Source organism: Rhinoderma darwinii, chromosome 6, assembly GCF_050947455.1.
Source record: "Rhinoderma darwinii isolate aRhiDar2 chromosome 6, aRhiDar2.hap1, whole genome shotgun sequence".
Classification (NCBI taxonomy): domain Eukaryota; kingdom Metazoa; phylum Chordata; class Amphibia; order Anura; family Rhinodermatidae; genus Rhinoderma; species Rhinoderma darwinii.
Genome location: NC_134692.1, coordinates 143478829 through 143496278, shown reverse-complemented (window position 1 = coordinate 143496278; position 17450 = coordinate 143478829). Strand labels below are relative to the sequence as shown.

Genomic DNA, 17450 nt, shown 5'->3' with positions numbered 1-17450 from the left:
ATGTATGTACACAGTGACTCCACCAGCAGAATAGTGAGTCCAGCTCTGGAGTATAATACAGGATATAACTCAGGATCAGTACAGGATAAGTAATGTAATGTATGTACACAGTGACTCCACCAGCAGAATAGTGAGTGCAGCTCTGGAGTATAATACAGGATGTAACTCAGGATCAGTACAGGATAAGTCATGTATGTACACAGTGACTCCACCAGCAGAATAGTGAGTGCAGCTCTGGAGTATAATACAGGATATAACTCCGGAACAGTACAGGATAAGTAATGTATGTACACAGTGACTCCACCAGCAGAATAGTGAGTGCAGCTCTGGAGTATAATACAGGATATAACTCAGGATCAGTACAGGATAAGTAATGTAATGTATGTACACAGTGACTCCACCAGCAGAATAGTGAGTGCAGCTCTGGAGTATAATACAGGATATAACTCCGGATCAGTACAGGATAAGTAATGTATGTACACAGTGACTCCACCAGCAGAATAGTGAGTGCAGCTCTGGAGTATAATACAGGATATAACTCAGGATCAGTACAGGATAAGTAATGTAATGTATGTACACAGTGACTCCAGCAGCAGAATGGTGAGTGCAGCTCTGGAGTATAATACAGGATGTAACTCAGGATCAGTACAGGATAAGTCATGTATGTACACAGTGACTCCACCAGCAGAACAGTGAGTGCAGCTCTGGAGTATAATACAGCATATAACTCAGGATCAGTACAGGATAAGTAATGTAATATATGTACACAGTGACTCCACCAGCAGAATAGTGAGTGCAGCTCTGGAGTATAATACAGGATGTAACTCAGGATCAGTACAGGATAAGTAATGTAATGTATGTACACAGTGACTCCACCAGCAGAATAGTGAGTGCAGCTCTGGAGTATAATACAGCATATAACTCAGGATCAGTACAGGATAAGTAATGTAATATATGTACACAGTGACTCCACCAGCAGAATAGTGAGTGCAGCTCTGGAGTATAATACAGGATGTAACTCAGGATCAGTACAGGATAAGTAATGTAATGTATGTACATAGTGACTCCACCAGCAGAATAGTGAGTGCAGCTCTGGAGTGTAATACAGGATGTAACTCAGGATCAGTACAGGATAAGTAATGTAATATATGTACACAGTGACTCCACCAGCAGAATAGTGAGTGCAGCTCTGGAGTATAATACAGGATGTAACTCCGGATCAGTGCAGGATAAGTAATGTAATGTATGTACACAGTGACTCCACCAGCAGAATAGTGAGTGCAGCTCTGGAGTATAATACAGGATATAACTCAGGATCAGTACATGATAAGTAATGTAATATATGTACACAGTGACTCCACCAGCAGAATAGTGAGTGCAGCTCTGGAGTATAATACAGGATGTAACTCCGGATCAGTGCAGGATAAGTAATGTAATGTATGTACACAGTGACTCCACCAGCAGAATAGTGAGTGCAGCTCTGGAGTATAATACAGGATATAACTCAGGACCAGTACAGGATAAGTAATGTAATGTATGTACACAGTGACTCCACCAGCAGAATAGTGAGTGCAGCTCTGGAGTATAATACAGGATGTAACTCTGGATAATGTAATGTATGTACACAGTATCGGTCTCCTTTCTTTAATTAAATTAAATTTGCATATTTTTCTAAATAAAAAAGTCTAAAAAAAAGTCTATTTAAACTCATTAAGCATTATCCTGTTTCAGAAGAGTTATTTTCTTTTTCTCTTTTTAAATAAACCCCTGTCTATGATGGTTTCTTGTTACCCTGTTGTTTGCTGCATTTGTGACTTATTTTATCTCTTTTTACAATCAATACCCGGACGGCATCGGTTTAGTATCTGTTTGAACCTTTGGGGTCCCCTGGGGATACCTTTTTCATTATGTGCACAGTGACCCGGCTGTATATGTAGGTTAATTCTATAGGTGAACATGGGCTGCAAACTGGCTAAGATGTTCCGGTTACTAATCTGATGTCCATGTCCCGGTGCACTGAATAGACGGTAATCCCAGAAGATACCGGATTTATGACAATGAAAGCTGCAGAAACCGGGTCATTCGCTCATAATTCCAGGACAGGGAGGGACTCCATTCATTTTGCGGTCAGACCGGACTGGCTTTTAATCCTGAGATTTGGCCGCCTGATTTGTGCTACATTAATTAGAGCAAGGTTACAAGTCCAGGATCCCTCCAAACACGTTAATCACTGTGATCAAGTCTGGTTGTTATTATATTAATCTGTCATTCATGTGTCTTATGGTTACAGTGTCGGCTGTGAGGATTTGGTCACCCATCTGCCGCTATACCCACGCCTCTAGCTTTGCCAACTTGCTGGCACTTTCACGTGCATGAATCCCACCCGCTTGTTGACGGTAAGTGTTATCATAGTCACACGGACCCCCACCAGCTGCATCCTCACACCCCCAACGAAGCTCGTCCCTCCAGTCAAGGCTATACAGACACACTTAGGGTACGCCTTGTGCAGGACACATTAGTAGAGTCGTTGTCTCCAAAACCGCCATGCCGCAAGCCAACCAGCCCACGGAGTGACAAGTGACAGTGTCAGGATGGGCAACCATATAGGAAACCATGGGCAGTGCATCCATATGGAGGGGATTCCAAAAGTGAGTATCATACAGGCTGATTTATCTGATCTATAGTCTCCCCTCCCCTCATAAATACCCTCGAGGAGCGTCCACATGTGTTGGATATTGACCTTCACCTCTTATAAGATGTTGTACATGAGGCTGCCCAAACTCGTCATGTCTCCTCCTCATCTTCCCTCCTCCACTCCGAAGAACCAGAATTTCATAATTTTGGAACAAAAGTGCAGCAATATTGTTTCCACAAAGTAACAACAATGCATTATAGGACATTGGCACATTTTATTATAGGGGTTGGGAAGGATGAGACAAAGTGACGCGTATAAACAGAGCTGATATTTGGGCTGAGAAGGAAAAGGTCACTGCAGATAGTCCTTATAAGGAACGGCCGGACCTCCCTCAATGATCCCCCTCCTGACCCTCCCTGGGTTTTGGGCTTTGTAGACAAGTTGTTTTATTTCAGGCTACTCAAGGGACACAAACGCTGCCTTCCACCTGCTGTGCTGTTAAGTACAGTCTATTCTTTCCTGTTATCAGCCATTCCAGAATGGAGGGGGTAGGACTGATAAATACAATAATTGTCCCTTGTTATTAAATATTATAGGCTAGAGAGAGGTGAAGCCAGGTGAATGCAATCTTTTGCTCCCTGTTATCAGCCATTTCAGACAGGGAAAGTATATCTAGGACAGTGAATACCGACTTGCTCCGTGTTACCAGTCATTTCAGGCGGTGAGGCTGACGGTAGGACAGGTGCGTACAATCTATTTTTCATTGATGTCAGCCAATTCAGGCTGGGGAGAGGATGACTGTAATATTCCTTAATAGGATGAGTGACCGATAGTACAGATCCCTCCCCCCCATTATCCCTACTGTATGTCACATATGTCCAGTGCTGAGAACCTACAGAGACATTACATCATATGTGACTGATATCAGCCGCTCCTCTTATATCACTCCAGCACTATTATATCCTCCAGAGACATTACATCATATGTGTGACTGATATCAGCCGCTCCTCTTATATCACTCCAGTACTATTATATCCTCCAGAGACATTACATCATATATGTGACTGATATCAGCCGCTCCTCTTATATCACTCCAGTACTATTATATCCTCCAGAGACATTACATCATATGTGACTGATATCAGCCGCTCCTCTTATAACACTCCAGCACTATTATATCCTCCAGAGACATTACATCATATGTGTGACTGATATCAGCCGCTCCTCTTATAACACTCCAGCACTATTATATCCTCCAGAGACATTACATCATATGTGACTGATATCAGCCGCTCCTCTTATATCACTCCAGTACTATTATATCCTCCAGAGACATTACATCATATGTGTGACTGATATCAGCCTCTCCTCTTATATTACTCCAGTACTATTATATCCTCCAGAGACATTACATCATACGTGTGACTGATATCAGCCGCTCCTCTTATATCACTCCAGCACTATTATATCCTCCAGAGACATTACATCATATGTGACTGATATCAGCCGCTCCTCTTATAACACTCCAGCACTATTATATCCTCCAGAGACATTACATCATATGTGACTGATATCAGCCGCTCCTCTTATAACACTCCAGTACTATTATATCCTCCAGAGACATTACATCATATGTGTGACTGATATCAGCCGCTCCTCTTATATCACTCCAGTACTATTATATCCTCCAGAGACATTACATCATATGTGACTGATATCAGCCGCTCCTCTTATAACACTCCAGCACTATTATATCCTCCAGAGACATTACATCATATGTGACTGATATCAGCCTCTCCTCTTATATCACTCCAGTACTATTATATCCTCCAGAGACATTACATCATATGTGTGACTGATATCAGCCGCTCCTCTTATATCACTCCAGTACTATTATATCCTCCAGAGACATTACATCATATGTGTGACTGATATCAGCCGCTCCTCTTATATCACTCCAGTACTATTATATCCTCCAGAGACATTACATCATATGTGTGACTGATATCAGCCGCTCCTCTTATAACACTCCAGTACTATTATATCCCCCAGAGACATTACATCATATGTGACTGATATCAGCCTCTCCTCTTATATCACTCCAGTACTATTATATCCTCCAGAGACATTACATCATATGTGTGACTGATATCAGCCTCTCCTCTTATATCACTCCAGCACTATTATATCCTCCAGAGACATTACATCATATGTGACTGATATCAGCCGCTCCTCTTATATCACTCCAGTACTATTATATCCTCCAGAGACATTACATCATATGTGTGACTGATATCAGCTGCTCCTCTTATATCATTCCAGTACTATTATATCCTCCAGAGACATTACATCATATGTGACTGATATCAGACGCTCCTCTTATATCACTCCAGTACTATTATATCCTCCAGAGACATTACATCATATGTGACTGATATCAGCCACTCCTCTTATATCACTCCAGTACTATTATATCCTCCAGAGACATTACATCATATGTGACTGATATCAGCCGCTCCTCTTATAACACTCCAGCACTATTATATCCTCCAGAGACATTACATCATATGTGTGACTGATATCAGCCTCTCCTCTTATAACACTCCAGCACTATTATATCCCCCAGAGACATTACATCATATGTGTGACTGATATCAGCCTCTCCTCTTATACTACTCCAGCACTATTATATCCTCCAGAGACATTACATCATATGTGTGACTGATATCAGCCGCTCCTCTTATATCACTCCAGCACTATTATATCCTCCAGAGACATTACATCATATGTGACTGATATCAGCCGCTCCTCTTATATCACTCCAGTACTATTATATCCTCCAGAGACATTACATCATATGTGTGACTGATATCAGCCGCTCCTCTTATATCACTCCAGTACTATTATATCCTCCAGAGACATTACATCATATGTGTGACTGATATCAGCCGCTCCTCTTATATCACTCCAGTACTATTATATCCTCCAGAGACATTACATCATATGTGTGACTGATATCAGCCGCTCCTCTTATATCACTCCAGTACTATTATATCCTCCAGAGACATTACATCATATGTGACTGATATCAGCCGCTCCTCTTATATCACTCCAGCACTATTATATCCTCCAGAGACATTACATCATATGTGTGACTGATATCAGCCGCTCCTCTTATATCACTCCAGTACTATTATATCCTCCAGAGACATTACATCATATGTGACTGATATCAGCCGCTCCTCTTATATCACTCCAGTACTATTATATCCTCCAGAGACATTACATCATATGTGTGACTGATATCAGCCGCTCCTCTTATATCACTCCAGTACTATTATATCCTCCAGAGACATTACGTCATATGTGTGACTGATATCAGCCGCTCCTCTTATACTACTCCAGCACTATTATATCCTCCAGAGACATTACATCATATATGTGACTGATATCAGCCGCTCCTCTTATATCACTCCAGTACTATTATATCCTCCAGAGACATTACATCATATGTGTGACTGATATCAGCCGCCCCTCTTATATCACTCCAGTACTATTATATCCTCCAGAGTCATTACATCATATGTGACTGATATCAGCCGCTCCTCTTATATCACTCCAGTACTATTATATCCTCCAGAGACATTACATCATATGTGACTGATATCAGCCGCTCCTCTTATATCACTCCAGTACTATTATATCCTCCAGAGACATTACATCATATATGTGACTGATATCAGCCGCTCCTCTTATAACACTCCAGTACTATTATATCCTCCAGAGACATTACATCATATATGTGACTGATATCAGCCGCTCCTCTTATAACACTCCAGCACTATTATATCCTCCAGAGACATTACATCATATGTGACTGATATCAGCCGCTCCTCTTATATCACTCCAGTACTATTATATCCTCCAGAGACATTACATCATATATGTGACTGATATCAGCCGCTCCTCTTATAACACTCCAGTACTATTATATCCTCCAGAGACATTACATCATATGTGTGACTGATATCAGCCGCTCCTCTTATAACACTCCAGTACTATTATATCCTCCAGAGACATTACATCATATGTGTGACTGATATCAGCCGCTCCTCTTATAACACTCCAGCACTATTATATCCTCCAGAGACATTACATCATATGTGACTGATATCAGCCGCTCCTCTTATATCACTCCAGTACTATTATATCCTCCAGAGACATTACATCATATATGTGACTGATATCAGCCGCTCCTCTTATAACACTCCAGTACTATTATATCCTCCAGAGACATTACATCATATGTGTGACTGATATCAGCCGCTCCTCTTATATCACTCCAGTACTATTATATCCTCCAGAGACATTACATCATATGTGTGACTGATATCAGCTGCTCCTCTTATATCACTCCAGTACTATTATATCCTCCAGAGACATTACATCATATGTGTGACTGATATCAGCCGCTCCTCTTATAACACTCCAGCACTATTATATCCTCCAGAGACATTACATCATATGTGTGACTGATATCAGCCGCTCCTCTTATATCACTCCAGCACTATTATATCCTCCAGAGACATTACATCATATGTGTGACTGATATCAGCCGCTCCTCTTATAACACTCCAGCACTATTATATCCTCCAGAGACATTACATCATATGTGTGACTGATATCAGCCGCTCCTCTTATAACACTCCAGCACTATTATATCCTCCAGAGACATTACATCATATGTGACTGATATCAGCCGCTCCTCTTATAACACTCCAGCACTATTATATCCTCCAGAGACATTACATCATATGTGACTGATATCAGCCGCTCCTCTTATATCACTCCAGTACTATTATATCCTCCAGAGACATTACATCATATGTGTGACTGATATCAGCCGCTCCTCTTATAACACTCCAGCACTATTATATCCTCCAGAGACATTACATCATATGTGTGACTGATATCAGCCGCTCCTCTTATATCACTCCAGCACTATTATATCCTCCAGAGACATTACATCATATGTGACTGATATCAGCCGCTCCTCTTATATCACTCCAGTACTATTATATCCTCCAGAGACATTACATCATATGTGTGACTGATATCAGCCGCCCCTCTTATATCACTCCAGTACTATTATATCCTCCAGAGTCATTACATCATATGTGACTGATATCAGCCGCTCCTCTTATATCACTCCAGTACTATTATATCCTCCAGAGACATTACATCATGTGTGACTGATATCAGCCGCTCCTCTTATATCACTCCAGTACTATTATATCCTCCAGAGACATTACATCATATGTGACTGATATCAGCTGCTCCTCTTATATCACTCCAGCACTATTATATCCTCCAGAGACATTACATCATGTGTGACTGATATCAGCCGCTCCTCTTATATCACTCCAGTACTATTATATCCTCCAGAGACATTACATCATATGTGACTGATATCAGCCGCTCCTCTTATATCACTCCAGCACTATTATATCCTCCAGAGACATTACATCATATGTGACTGATATCAGCTGCTCCTATTATATCACTCCAGTACTATTATATCCTCCAGAGACATTACATCATATGTGTGACTGATATCAGCCGCTCCTCTTATAATGCTGGTGCTCTATTATATCCTCCAGAGACATTACATCATATGTGACTGATATCAGCCGCTCCTCTTATATCACTCCAGTACTATTATATCCTCCAGAGACATTACATCATATGTGACTGATATCAGCCGCTCCTCTTATATCACTCCAGCACTATTATATCCTCCAGAGACATTACATCATATGTGACTGATATCAGCTACTCCTCTTATATCACTCCAGTACTATTATATCCTCCAGAGACATTACATCATATGTGTGACTGATATCAGCCGCTCCTCTTATATCACTCCAGTACTATTATATCCTCCAGAGACATTACATCATATGTGACTGATATCAGCCGCTCCTCTTATAACACTCCAGCACTATTATATCCTCCAGAGACATTACATCATATGTGTGACTGATATCAGCCGCTCCTCTTATAATGCTGGTGCTCTATTATAAGCTGTGGACTGTGTGTTGTTACCAGTGAGGCTGTGACCACCTCTCATATGTCCGTGTCTGATCGATTGATCGTACAATGGTGGCACTGGCGAACCAAGGATAAGCCATCAAACTAATAGCAGGATTCTGCATATTGGATGGAGTTACCCTTTAAGAACACACAATTCCTATAAATGATTGAATAATGATGAGACTCAGGACCAGCATGTGACCTCTGCTGTGATGTTTGGAGACATTCATGTGGAGTTTTGGTAATCACTTGCTGAGATGGATGAGCGCCGGGTACCCAGCGAAACCTGTATCCAGAGCTGACGGAACAGATGTCGGGGGGGAGGGTCGGGGGACTATTAATAAAGCAGATGTTCTGCGGAGTCAGAGAGGAGACATGTGATATAATCTGTATTATCCCCTCTCAGATCATCTCTGATACCAGCACAATCCATCTCCAGCGTCCGTCCTCTACGAGCTCCTCGTCTCAGCTGCCTCCTTATTGCAACATCTTTTTCTGTTCATCATTTAATAGTGGAGTCCGTCCTCATCCTCCTCCGTCACGTCTCACTTCCTTCTCTTCATATAATAAGTTGTAACCCTCCCTCGTCTCTGATCCCGAATCCTTTTTCTTCTGTACCTGGTCCTAGTCCTTTGTTCCTAGAGAATCAGATATTATCATTTCTGATTTTTCTTTTGGCCTGGTTTGATTCCTCCTTATAGGGGAGAAGTGTCACCTTCTACAGAAAGGTGCGTGCCCAAAACTATGTAATGGCGAAGGGAAGGTGTAAAGTGATAGATAGATGGATAGACAGACAGACAGATATGAGATAGATAGATAGATAGATAGATAGATAGATAGATAGATAGATAGATAGAGGAATTATATGTATACAGACAGATAACTAACAGGGTTGCTGGCACAGATATAATGTATCATTTCTCTTGATTATCAGGGAGCGGTGTCGCGGTTCCGACGGAAACTTGCAGTAACGGATCAAGATTTGGCATTAGAGCGCTACAACGTTATAACGCTTGGCTCTGGCATGCAGGGACTTGGTCCAGCCTGTATCTTTCTACGTAAGGGCATTGCAGAAAAGCAAGGGGTAAGCACACAAGTCGGTTGGCCGGCATCCATATAGACTTCCCATATTCTACATGAGCTGCATCTATTGTGTGTTGTGTAGATACAGATGTAGCAGAGCTGAATTTGTCATCTAGCTCATTTGATCTGCATGGTTTATTCTCTGATATGACACTGACCTCTCTGCTACATCTGCAGTGCATGCACATTACCTGGTAGGTCTATGACCGTCTCATTCGTTCTCCATTGCATGCGCCCTCTGGTTTTTTAAATGAGGAGAAAAATGAAGCAATTACTTTAGAAAATATTACCAGCATTGTGCCATTATATCCTCAAATTAGGAAACGTTTTATCTAAAGAGAAGCAGAGCACGGCTAAGCAGTCGCTGTATTTTCAGCATGCAGTAAATGAGCGATTACGTCACGCTTTCAATGTTTACCTATGGAACCGTCGCAATCGACCTTGGGACTATTTTAAATAGTCCGACTAGAACTCTTTTGACCCATAGTAAAACGTGGCGGTGCTGGCGCAAGCGCTTTATGTTGTGGTTTTACTGCGACTCATGGGCGACGTTGTGTCTGTGTAGCATTTACAAAATATATACATCATTCTGGGCTGCATTGCAATAGAAGCAACAACACATTGTTCCGCACATGTTTTAGAGGGTAGATCTCCGCATGATGATGATGATGATGATGAGATTCCAATTATTATCACACATTTTATCTTTCCTTATTTGCATTATTATTTTGTTTTCATTTTTATTATTTTCATTATTTTGTTATTCTTTTATTTCTCAGCATACTTCTATTTCTGCACCTAATTTTTCCGCAACGTGTGGATGGGGTTTTAAAAGCTGCATCTACGTCTATTGTTCTGTAAACTACCGAATCCGCACCACAAATCTGTGTCATTTCTTCCACATCTGCACTTACCCTAATACCATTTATATCTGCAGCTGTCTAGACTGAGCATTGCAGTAATTTGTCTCACCCCCGGGTTTATCAGTGCAAGGCAGATGTAAACATCCATAATGTATAGCGTAACAACCATTGATAAAGGATTTGGAGTAAAAAACATGATGTTTTTCCTGCAACCCTCCCCCACCCTCAAGTCTTATACTGTAATCTCTTTTTTTTTCTATAGTACCGGGAGCTGGGAACTGATGAAATTGAAGGTAAGAGTCAAATATTGCCGGAATTAATGGATGGATAACCTTGTAGTCGCCAACCAGTTCTCAGGGTCTCCCGCTGCTGCAGATATACGGCACCAAATATCTCACGGCATTACAGAAAGCTGCACTGTGTGAAAATCCACGGGATGTGCCACGTCTGATTGATGCTGGTGCCAGACCCCAATCCAACCTGGTGAGTCGGCTGCCAACCAGGCAGGGAGTGAATGGAGAGGTGGCCGCGCATGTGCATGGCTTTCTCAATTTATTCTTATGGGAGTTACAGAATCAGTCGATCAAGCCGTGCTCGGCCAATAGGAATTAGAGGTGAGGGCCGTGCACATGTGCGGCCATATCTCGATTCATTCCCTGCCAGGAGGCGGCAGCCAGAGGTGGGAGAGGAGGACGGGTGACTTCTGTCCTGGAGAAAAGTGCGGGTTCCAGAGCTGGGACCTTCATCTATCAGACATTTATGACACGTCCCCTGGATATTGTTTAAGTTGAGAACACGTCGTTAAGGGTCAAAGTTAAGGGGGTCGTTCATAAATGAAGCTGATATTATACTTGGAATAGATTTCACTCTTCACTTCGGTGGAGATGGAGTTCATTCTCTGGCCTGATTTTACCACCACTATTTGTAGAATTACGCGATGCCTTTGTGGAGTTTGACAAGGATAAGGATGGCTTCATCACCTGCAAGGACCTGGGTAACCTGATGAGAATCATGGGCTACATGCCCACCGAGATGGAACTTATAGAACTGTCCCAGCAAATCAACATGAACCGTAAGTATTGCAGAAAACCAGTGGGCAATAAGACAGGAAAGACAGGAGACGTCTCCTAGATGCCATGAGCGAAGAGAAGGAAAAGGTGAATTATTAACATTGCGATTTAAAGGGAAGCTCCATCACATGTTAAACTAATGTTCCCCTTGAAAGAGAGTATAGGTGTCATTATATAAAGCTTCTCCACCTTGGGCTCGGATTGTCACAACTTTGTGTCCACCTGATACCTCTGTAAATAATGGGCAATAACACAAGGGGGAGGAGCCTGACACATTTGCTAGTCTTGGGAAAATGTGTGTCATGGAAAAAAAAGCCACAAGTTGCTGCAATGTAGAAACTCTACTGTAACAGGAACTGCGCAGAGCACAAAGCTTTTACCATGTACAGAGAAGGGTCTAATACTCATCTCAGGTTAGAGGTTTCCTGCAATTATTTGATTAGGAAATACCACGAGATGTTACATTCCCGCCCCCCGTCCATTACAGTGCGGGCTCCATCTCCCATTCTCACCCTTATTTATCCAGTTGGCGGTCGCGTCGACTTTCAGGACTTTGTTGACCTGATGACTCCGAAGCTGCTGGAAGAGACGGCCGGGATGATCGGAGTGAAGGAACTAAGAGACGCCTTCAAAGAGGTGAGAGGTTTGCAGAATGTTAATTGCAACAATTAATCTGTTTCTGGGAATTCTGGGTGACCAACCATAAAGCCACCAATACGGCGGCCACTGAGGCTGCTCCCAAACTTTTCTAGACTCCTGAATGGCAATTTACACTGCAGTGGGGGATGTACCATTGCATATCTAGACAGACTTGCCATTCTGAAGTCTATGGAAACTGGGTGACAGCCCCTGTTGGTGTTATCTATATTGTCTGCAATGAAAAAGCCTGGTGTTTTGCCTCTCTAGGCCTCAGACTCCGGGATGCCATAGTGGCCAAATATATTAAAAACTGGTACAGCCAAAAACAGGTCATTAATATCTTTGTAATATATTCACAGTTTGATGCTAATGGCGATGGCGAGATCACATTAGATGAACTTCAGCAGGCCATGCAAAGGCTCCTGGGAGAGAAATTGACCCATAGTGAGATCTCTGATGTAGTCAGGGAAGCGGATTTGAATGGGGACGGCACAGTGGATTTTGAAGGTAGGAAGAGGTTTCCAAGGTTCCTCAAACTTCATCTCCCACCCCACCTGTCCGGCTTAATTCACCTCCCTTATTTTTCCCTCTCGCAGAGTTTGTGCGGATGATGTCGCGTTGACAATTGAAGTCTTCGTTCAGCCTGTGAAAATCAAGCACACCCCGATTCTTACCTTAAAATTGCCATATATTTTACAGAGTTTTACAAGCCACTATGTCTAATGTTTAGATGTAGCTATGAATAGGCGCCCCCTGGTGTTATTTATAAGTCCTGCACCCTCCCAATATTACTGTGAATAAATAAACTGCTCTGCTTTTGTAACTTACGCCTGAGCTGTGTTTTTAATAGGCTTATCCTGAGGGGGACAAAAAAAAAGTGCAAAAGAGCGGGTGTGTATTGGAATAATTGGTTGTCTGACGACGGTGCAGGGCAGAGGGCTCAGCCAGCTGCTTGTCATAGACTTCCTCCTCCATGGCAGCAGAGCCCTGACCTTTGTGTTATAGTCATTCGACCACTGGAATTTTGTCCCTACTGCCTAGGAAATCCCACCAGATCAACATGCCCATCACCTGAAATACCCTGTGCTGCTGTGAGCATTATAACGACGGGATCCAACTATCCAGGCACAATGCATGACCTGATACTGGACCTTGAATGTGATGCTCAGACTTGTCCAGTGCATTACACTAATGGTCTGACTGGTTCTGTTGGTATCCTTGATGGCACTGATATTCTCGTCATTGTCCTCTATGGAGGAAGGAATACAGAACAGATGTATAAGGAGTATCTGTCAAACACTAAACTGTTGAGGCCTGAAACACATGATCTATGTTAGTCCCAGCCTTGCAGTGTTTAATATATTCACATCCCCACATATAATCAGATTATGGAGTCAGCCCCAGCAGCTGGGTCGGAAGAGGAGGCTCCGTTAACCCTTTCGGATCCATAGTGTTTTACTCTCTGTCAGTTCTGGGCCTGCAGTTTGGCATATGGCTTATTCAGCAGCGTCTGCGGCGAAGCTTACAGGGGAGTGAGATACAGATTTAAATTTACAAAGTGGGGTTGGGTAAAGGGTCATCTCTTGAAGTTATCATCATGCAGTGTCCAAATGGCCTCTAGTGAATAAGGATTAGTGGACAATGACCAGTCCCTGGCGATCTAGTAGACAATGACCAGTCCCTGGCGATCTAGTGGATAATGTCCAGTCCCTGGCGATCTAGTGGATAATTTCCAGTCCCTGGCGATCTAGTGGATAATGTCCAGTCCCTGGCGATCTAGTGGATAATGTCCAGTCCCTGGTGATCTAGTGGATAATGTCCAGTCCCTGGCGATCTAGTGGATAATATCCAGTCCCTGGCGATCTAGTGGATAATGTCCAGTCCCTGGCGATCTAGTGGATAATGTCCAGTCCCTGGCGATCTAGTGGACAATGTCCAGTCTCTGGTGATCTAGTGGACAATGTCCAGTGTCTGGCGATCTATTGGATAATGTCCAGTGTCTGGCGATCTAGTGGATAATGTCCAGACCATGGAGATCTAGTGGATAATGTCCAGTCTTTGTCGATCTAGTGTATAATGTCTTGATGATCTGGTGATCTAGTGGATAATGTCCAGTTCCTGGCGATCTAGTGGATACTTTCCAGTCTTTGTCGATCTAGTGGATAATCTCAAGTCCCTGGCGATCTAGTGGATAATGTTCAGTCCCTGGCGATCTAGTGGATAATGTCCAGTCCCTGGCGATCTAGTGGATAATGTCCAGTCCCTGGCGATCTGGTGGATAATGTCCAGTCCCTGGCGATCTGGTGGATAATGTCCAGTCCCTGGCGATCTGGTGGATAATGTCCAGTCCCTGGCGATCTGGTGGATAATGTCCAGTCCCTGGCGATCTGGTGGATAATGTCCAGTCCCTGGCGATCTAGTGGATAATGTCCAGTCCCTGGCGATCTAGTGGATAATGTCCAGTCCCTGGTGATCTGGTGGATAATGTCCAGTCCCTGGCGATCTGGTGGATAATGTCCAGTCCCTGGCGATCTGGTGGATAATGTCCAGTCCCTGGTGATCTAGTGGATAATGTCCAGTCCCTGGTGATCTAGTGGATAATGTCCAGTCCCTGGTGATCTAATGGATAATGTCCAGTCCCTGGTGATCTAGTGGATAATGTCCAGTCCCTGGTGATCTAGTGGATAATGTCCAGTCCCTGGTGATCTAGTGGATAATGTCCAGTCCCTGGCGATCTAGTGGATAATGTCCAGTCCCTGGCGATCTAGTGGATAATGTCCAGTCCCTGGTGATCTAATGGATAATGTCCAGTCCCTGGCGATCTAGTGGATAATGTCCAGTCCCTGGTGATCTAATGGATAATGTCCAGTCCCTGGTGATCTAATGGATAATGTCCAGTCCCTGGTGATCTAGTGGATAATGTCCAGTCCCTGGCGATCTAGTGGATAATGTCCAGTCCCTGGCGATCTAGTGGATAATGTCCAGTCCCTGGCGATCTAGTGGATAATGTCCAGTCCCTGGTGATCTAGTGGATAATGTCCAGTCCCTGGCGATCTAGTGGATAATGTCCAGTCCCTGGTGATCTAGTGGATAATGTCCAGTCCCTGGTGATCTAGTGGATAATGTCCAGTCCCTGGAGTCCAGCAGTTATTTTCTATGCCCCTGTACAGTGACGAAGCTATTATAAGTGTATCTGTGGATATGATTGTAAGCTCTTGTGGCCAGAGGCTGTGGAGGAACACTGTGTAGAGCAGCATTATGTGGATGTGCAGATGAACCATAATGTACATGCAGAGAAGCGAATGAGCGAGGGGATGACACTCCGTTTGTATGTTTGTAGCACGTGGTGCTTTTCTGTTTACATTCATTCTTTTACTGCTGTTGTGCGAATCACGCGCGTCCCATGGAAGTGCTTCCGTGTGGTGCGCGTGATTTTCACGCACCCATTGACTTCAATGGGTGCGTGATGCGCGAAAAACGCCGAAATATAGAACATGTCGTGAGTTTTACGCAGCGGACGGTCTGCACTGCCCCATAGACTTGTATTGGTCTGCGTGAGCCGCGTGAAAACCACACGGGCTGCACGGACGCAAATCACGTTCGTGTGAATCCGGCCTAAATCCAGCCTTATTGTGTCACATGACCACAGACATGTAGAGATATAATAATGCGTGCGGTGTAATGGAGAGATGCGGAAATGATAAATGATCCTCACGGTTCTGGAAACTTGGCGCTGTCTGGATTAGGAGTCTCGCAGTCTGGGGAGTAATTATAGCAAATAAACAAACGCACTGATAAGATCTCCAACATGCCGGGTCTGAATGTGCTGCAGCGTGCCCGCATCAAACCGCTCATCCTGAGCCTCCTGATCCCTGAATAGAACACGGACAGATCCGCAGAGCGGGAAGAAGATGTAACTGCAGATGATGAAGATTTATCAGTCATTCAGGGGCTAGGGAAAGCTGGGTGACAACCCCTATTGGCTTTGTTTTGGTGGCCAGTAGTAGTTGTCGCCTTTCTGTAATACCTCAGAAATGATGGAAGACTCCAATACCCTCCAGTGATTATCTGGAACTGAGGCGTGAGGTACAAGGGGCCCCCGGCCTCAGTGGTGCCGCACGTCGTGTGTGTCTGGCGGCGGATGATGTTCGTTGCGATCACATAAATATCGTTTCCTGTTTATAATTTGAGGCCGCGCTCGTACAGATGGAGAAGACCTCGCGCCCCCGATGATTGGGGTCTGGATTTACTCCCAGAGAATTAAATATTAACCTATTTTTCCATTTAGATAAAGTCCCTCGTCCCCCCGTCCCTTGTCCCTCATCCCTCGTCCCTCTCACCTGGCCTGGACTATGTAGGTTATCTACAGATGTGGCGGACGAGCGGCCGGCCTTGTGGTCATCATCCTTGTCAGGATTCACCGAAACGTCTGATACCGAATATCTTCAAGTGTCTGCTCAGCCGTCCATAGAGCATGTCACCCAGCTTTCCACAGACCCTGAATGGCACATAACCCCTCATAGTTATATAGAGTTACATCCCTGTGCGCCGCCCTGTCCTATACAGGTAACAGATGCTGAGGGACAACCAGTAATGTCCGCCATTGATCCATAGGGGTATCCACCCAGCTTTCCTAGGATCCAGCTGTTCTGAGATTTTTGGGATCTGCTTCAGTTAGTCGTATAATGAGGGGCTGCGAGAAAGGAACAAGTCAAAACTAATAGACCCGACTACCTAAACAAATACAGACCTCAGACCAGACCCCCTAAATACAGACCCTGCAACCTCAGGATAACATTAGAATTTCGAATGCAGCTCTGGATGTGACTGGAGGAGAGACGTGATGTGATTCCAGATGGATAATGCAAAGTGCAACCATTAGATTTGGCTTGTCCTTCCTCTTTAAGAGCCCTACACACGGGTGACATAGATAGTCCGGTGACCTCCATGGTACATTATGTTTTACGTCTCACACGGTGCGGCTCAATGTTTAACACGCCGCGTGATCAGCAGTTAATATCTAAGAATCCGCCGCGCCCCGACTACCAGCCCCCATCACAGGAACCT

At 43.7% G+C, this 17450-nt stretch overlaps 1 protein-coding gene across 6 annotated transcripts in view; it reads left to right on the top strand.

The window, feature by feature from the left end:
• The window catches only part of CABP5 (calcium binding protein 5), a 28811-nt gene that overhangs the window by 2182 nt on the left and 9179 nt on the right, over window positions 1–17450 (top strand). For 3 of the 6 annotated variants that reach the window (XM_075830830.1, XM_075830827.1, XM_075830828.1), the window contains exons 2-7: window positions 2291–2396; window positions 9663–9812; window positions 10937–10967; window positions 11603–11746; window positions 12271–12380; window positions 12743–12890. In XM_075830830.1, coding sequence (XP_075686945.1) covers window positions 2373–2396; window positions 9663–9812; window positions 10937–10967; window positions 11603–11746; window positions 12271–12380; window positions 12743–12890 — 607 coding nt within the window. In that variant the 5' untranslated portion in view covers window positions 2291–2372. Of the gene's footprint in view, window positions 1–2290; window positions 2397–3231; window positions 3378–9116; window positions 9457–9662; window positions 9813–10936; window positions 10968–11602; window positions 11747–12270; window positions 12381–12742; window positions 12891–12979; window positions 13211–17450 lie in introns of those variants that run through there. The other 3 variants (XM_075830831.1, XM_075830833.1, XM_075830832.1) reach the window with 3 other exon arrangements.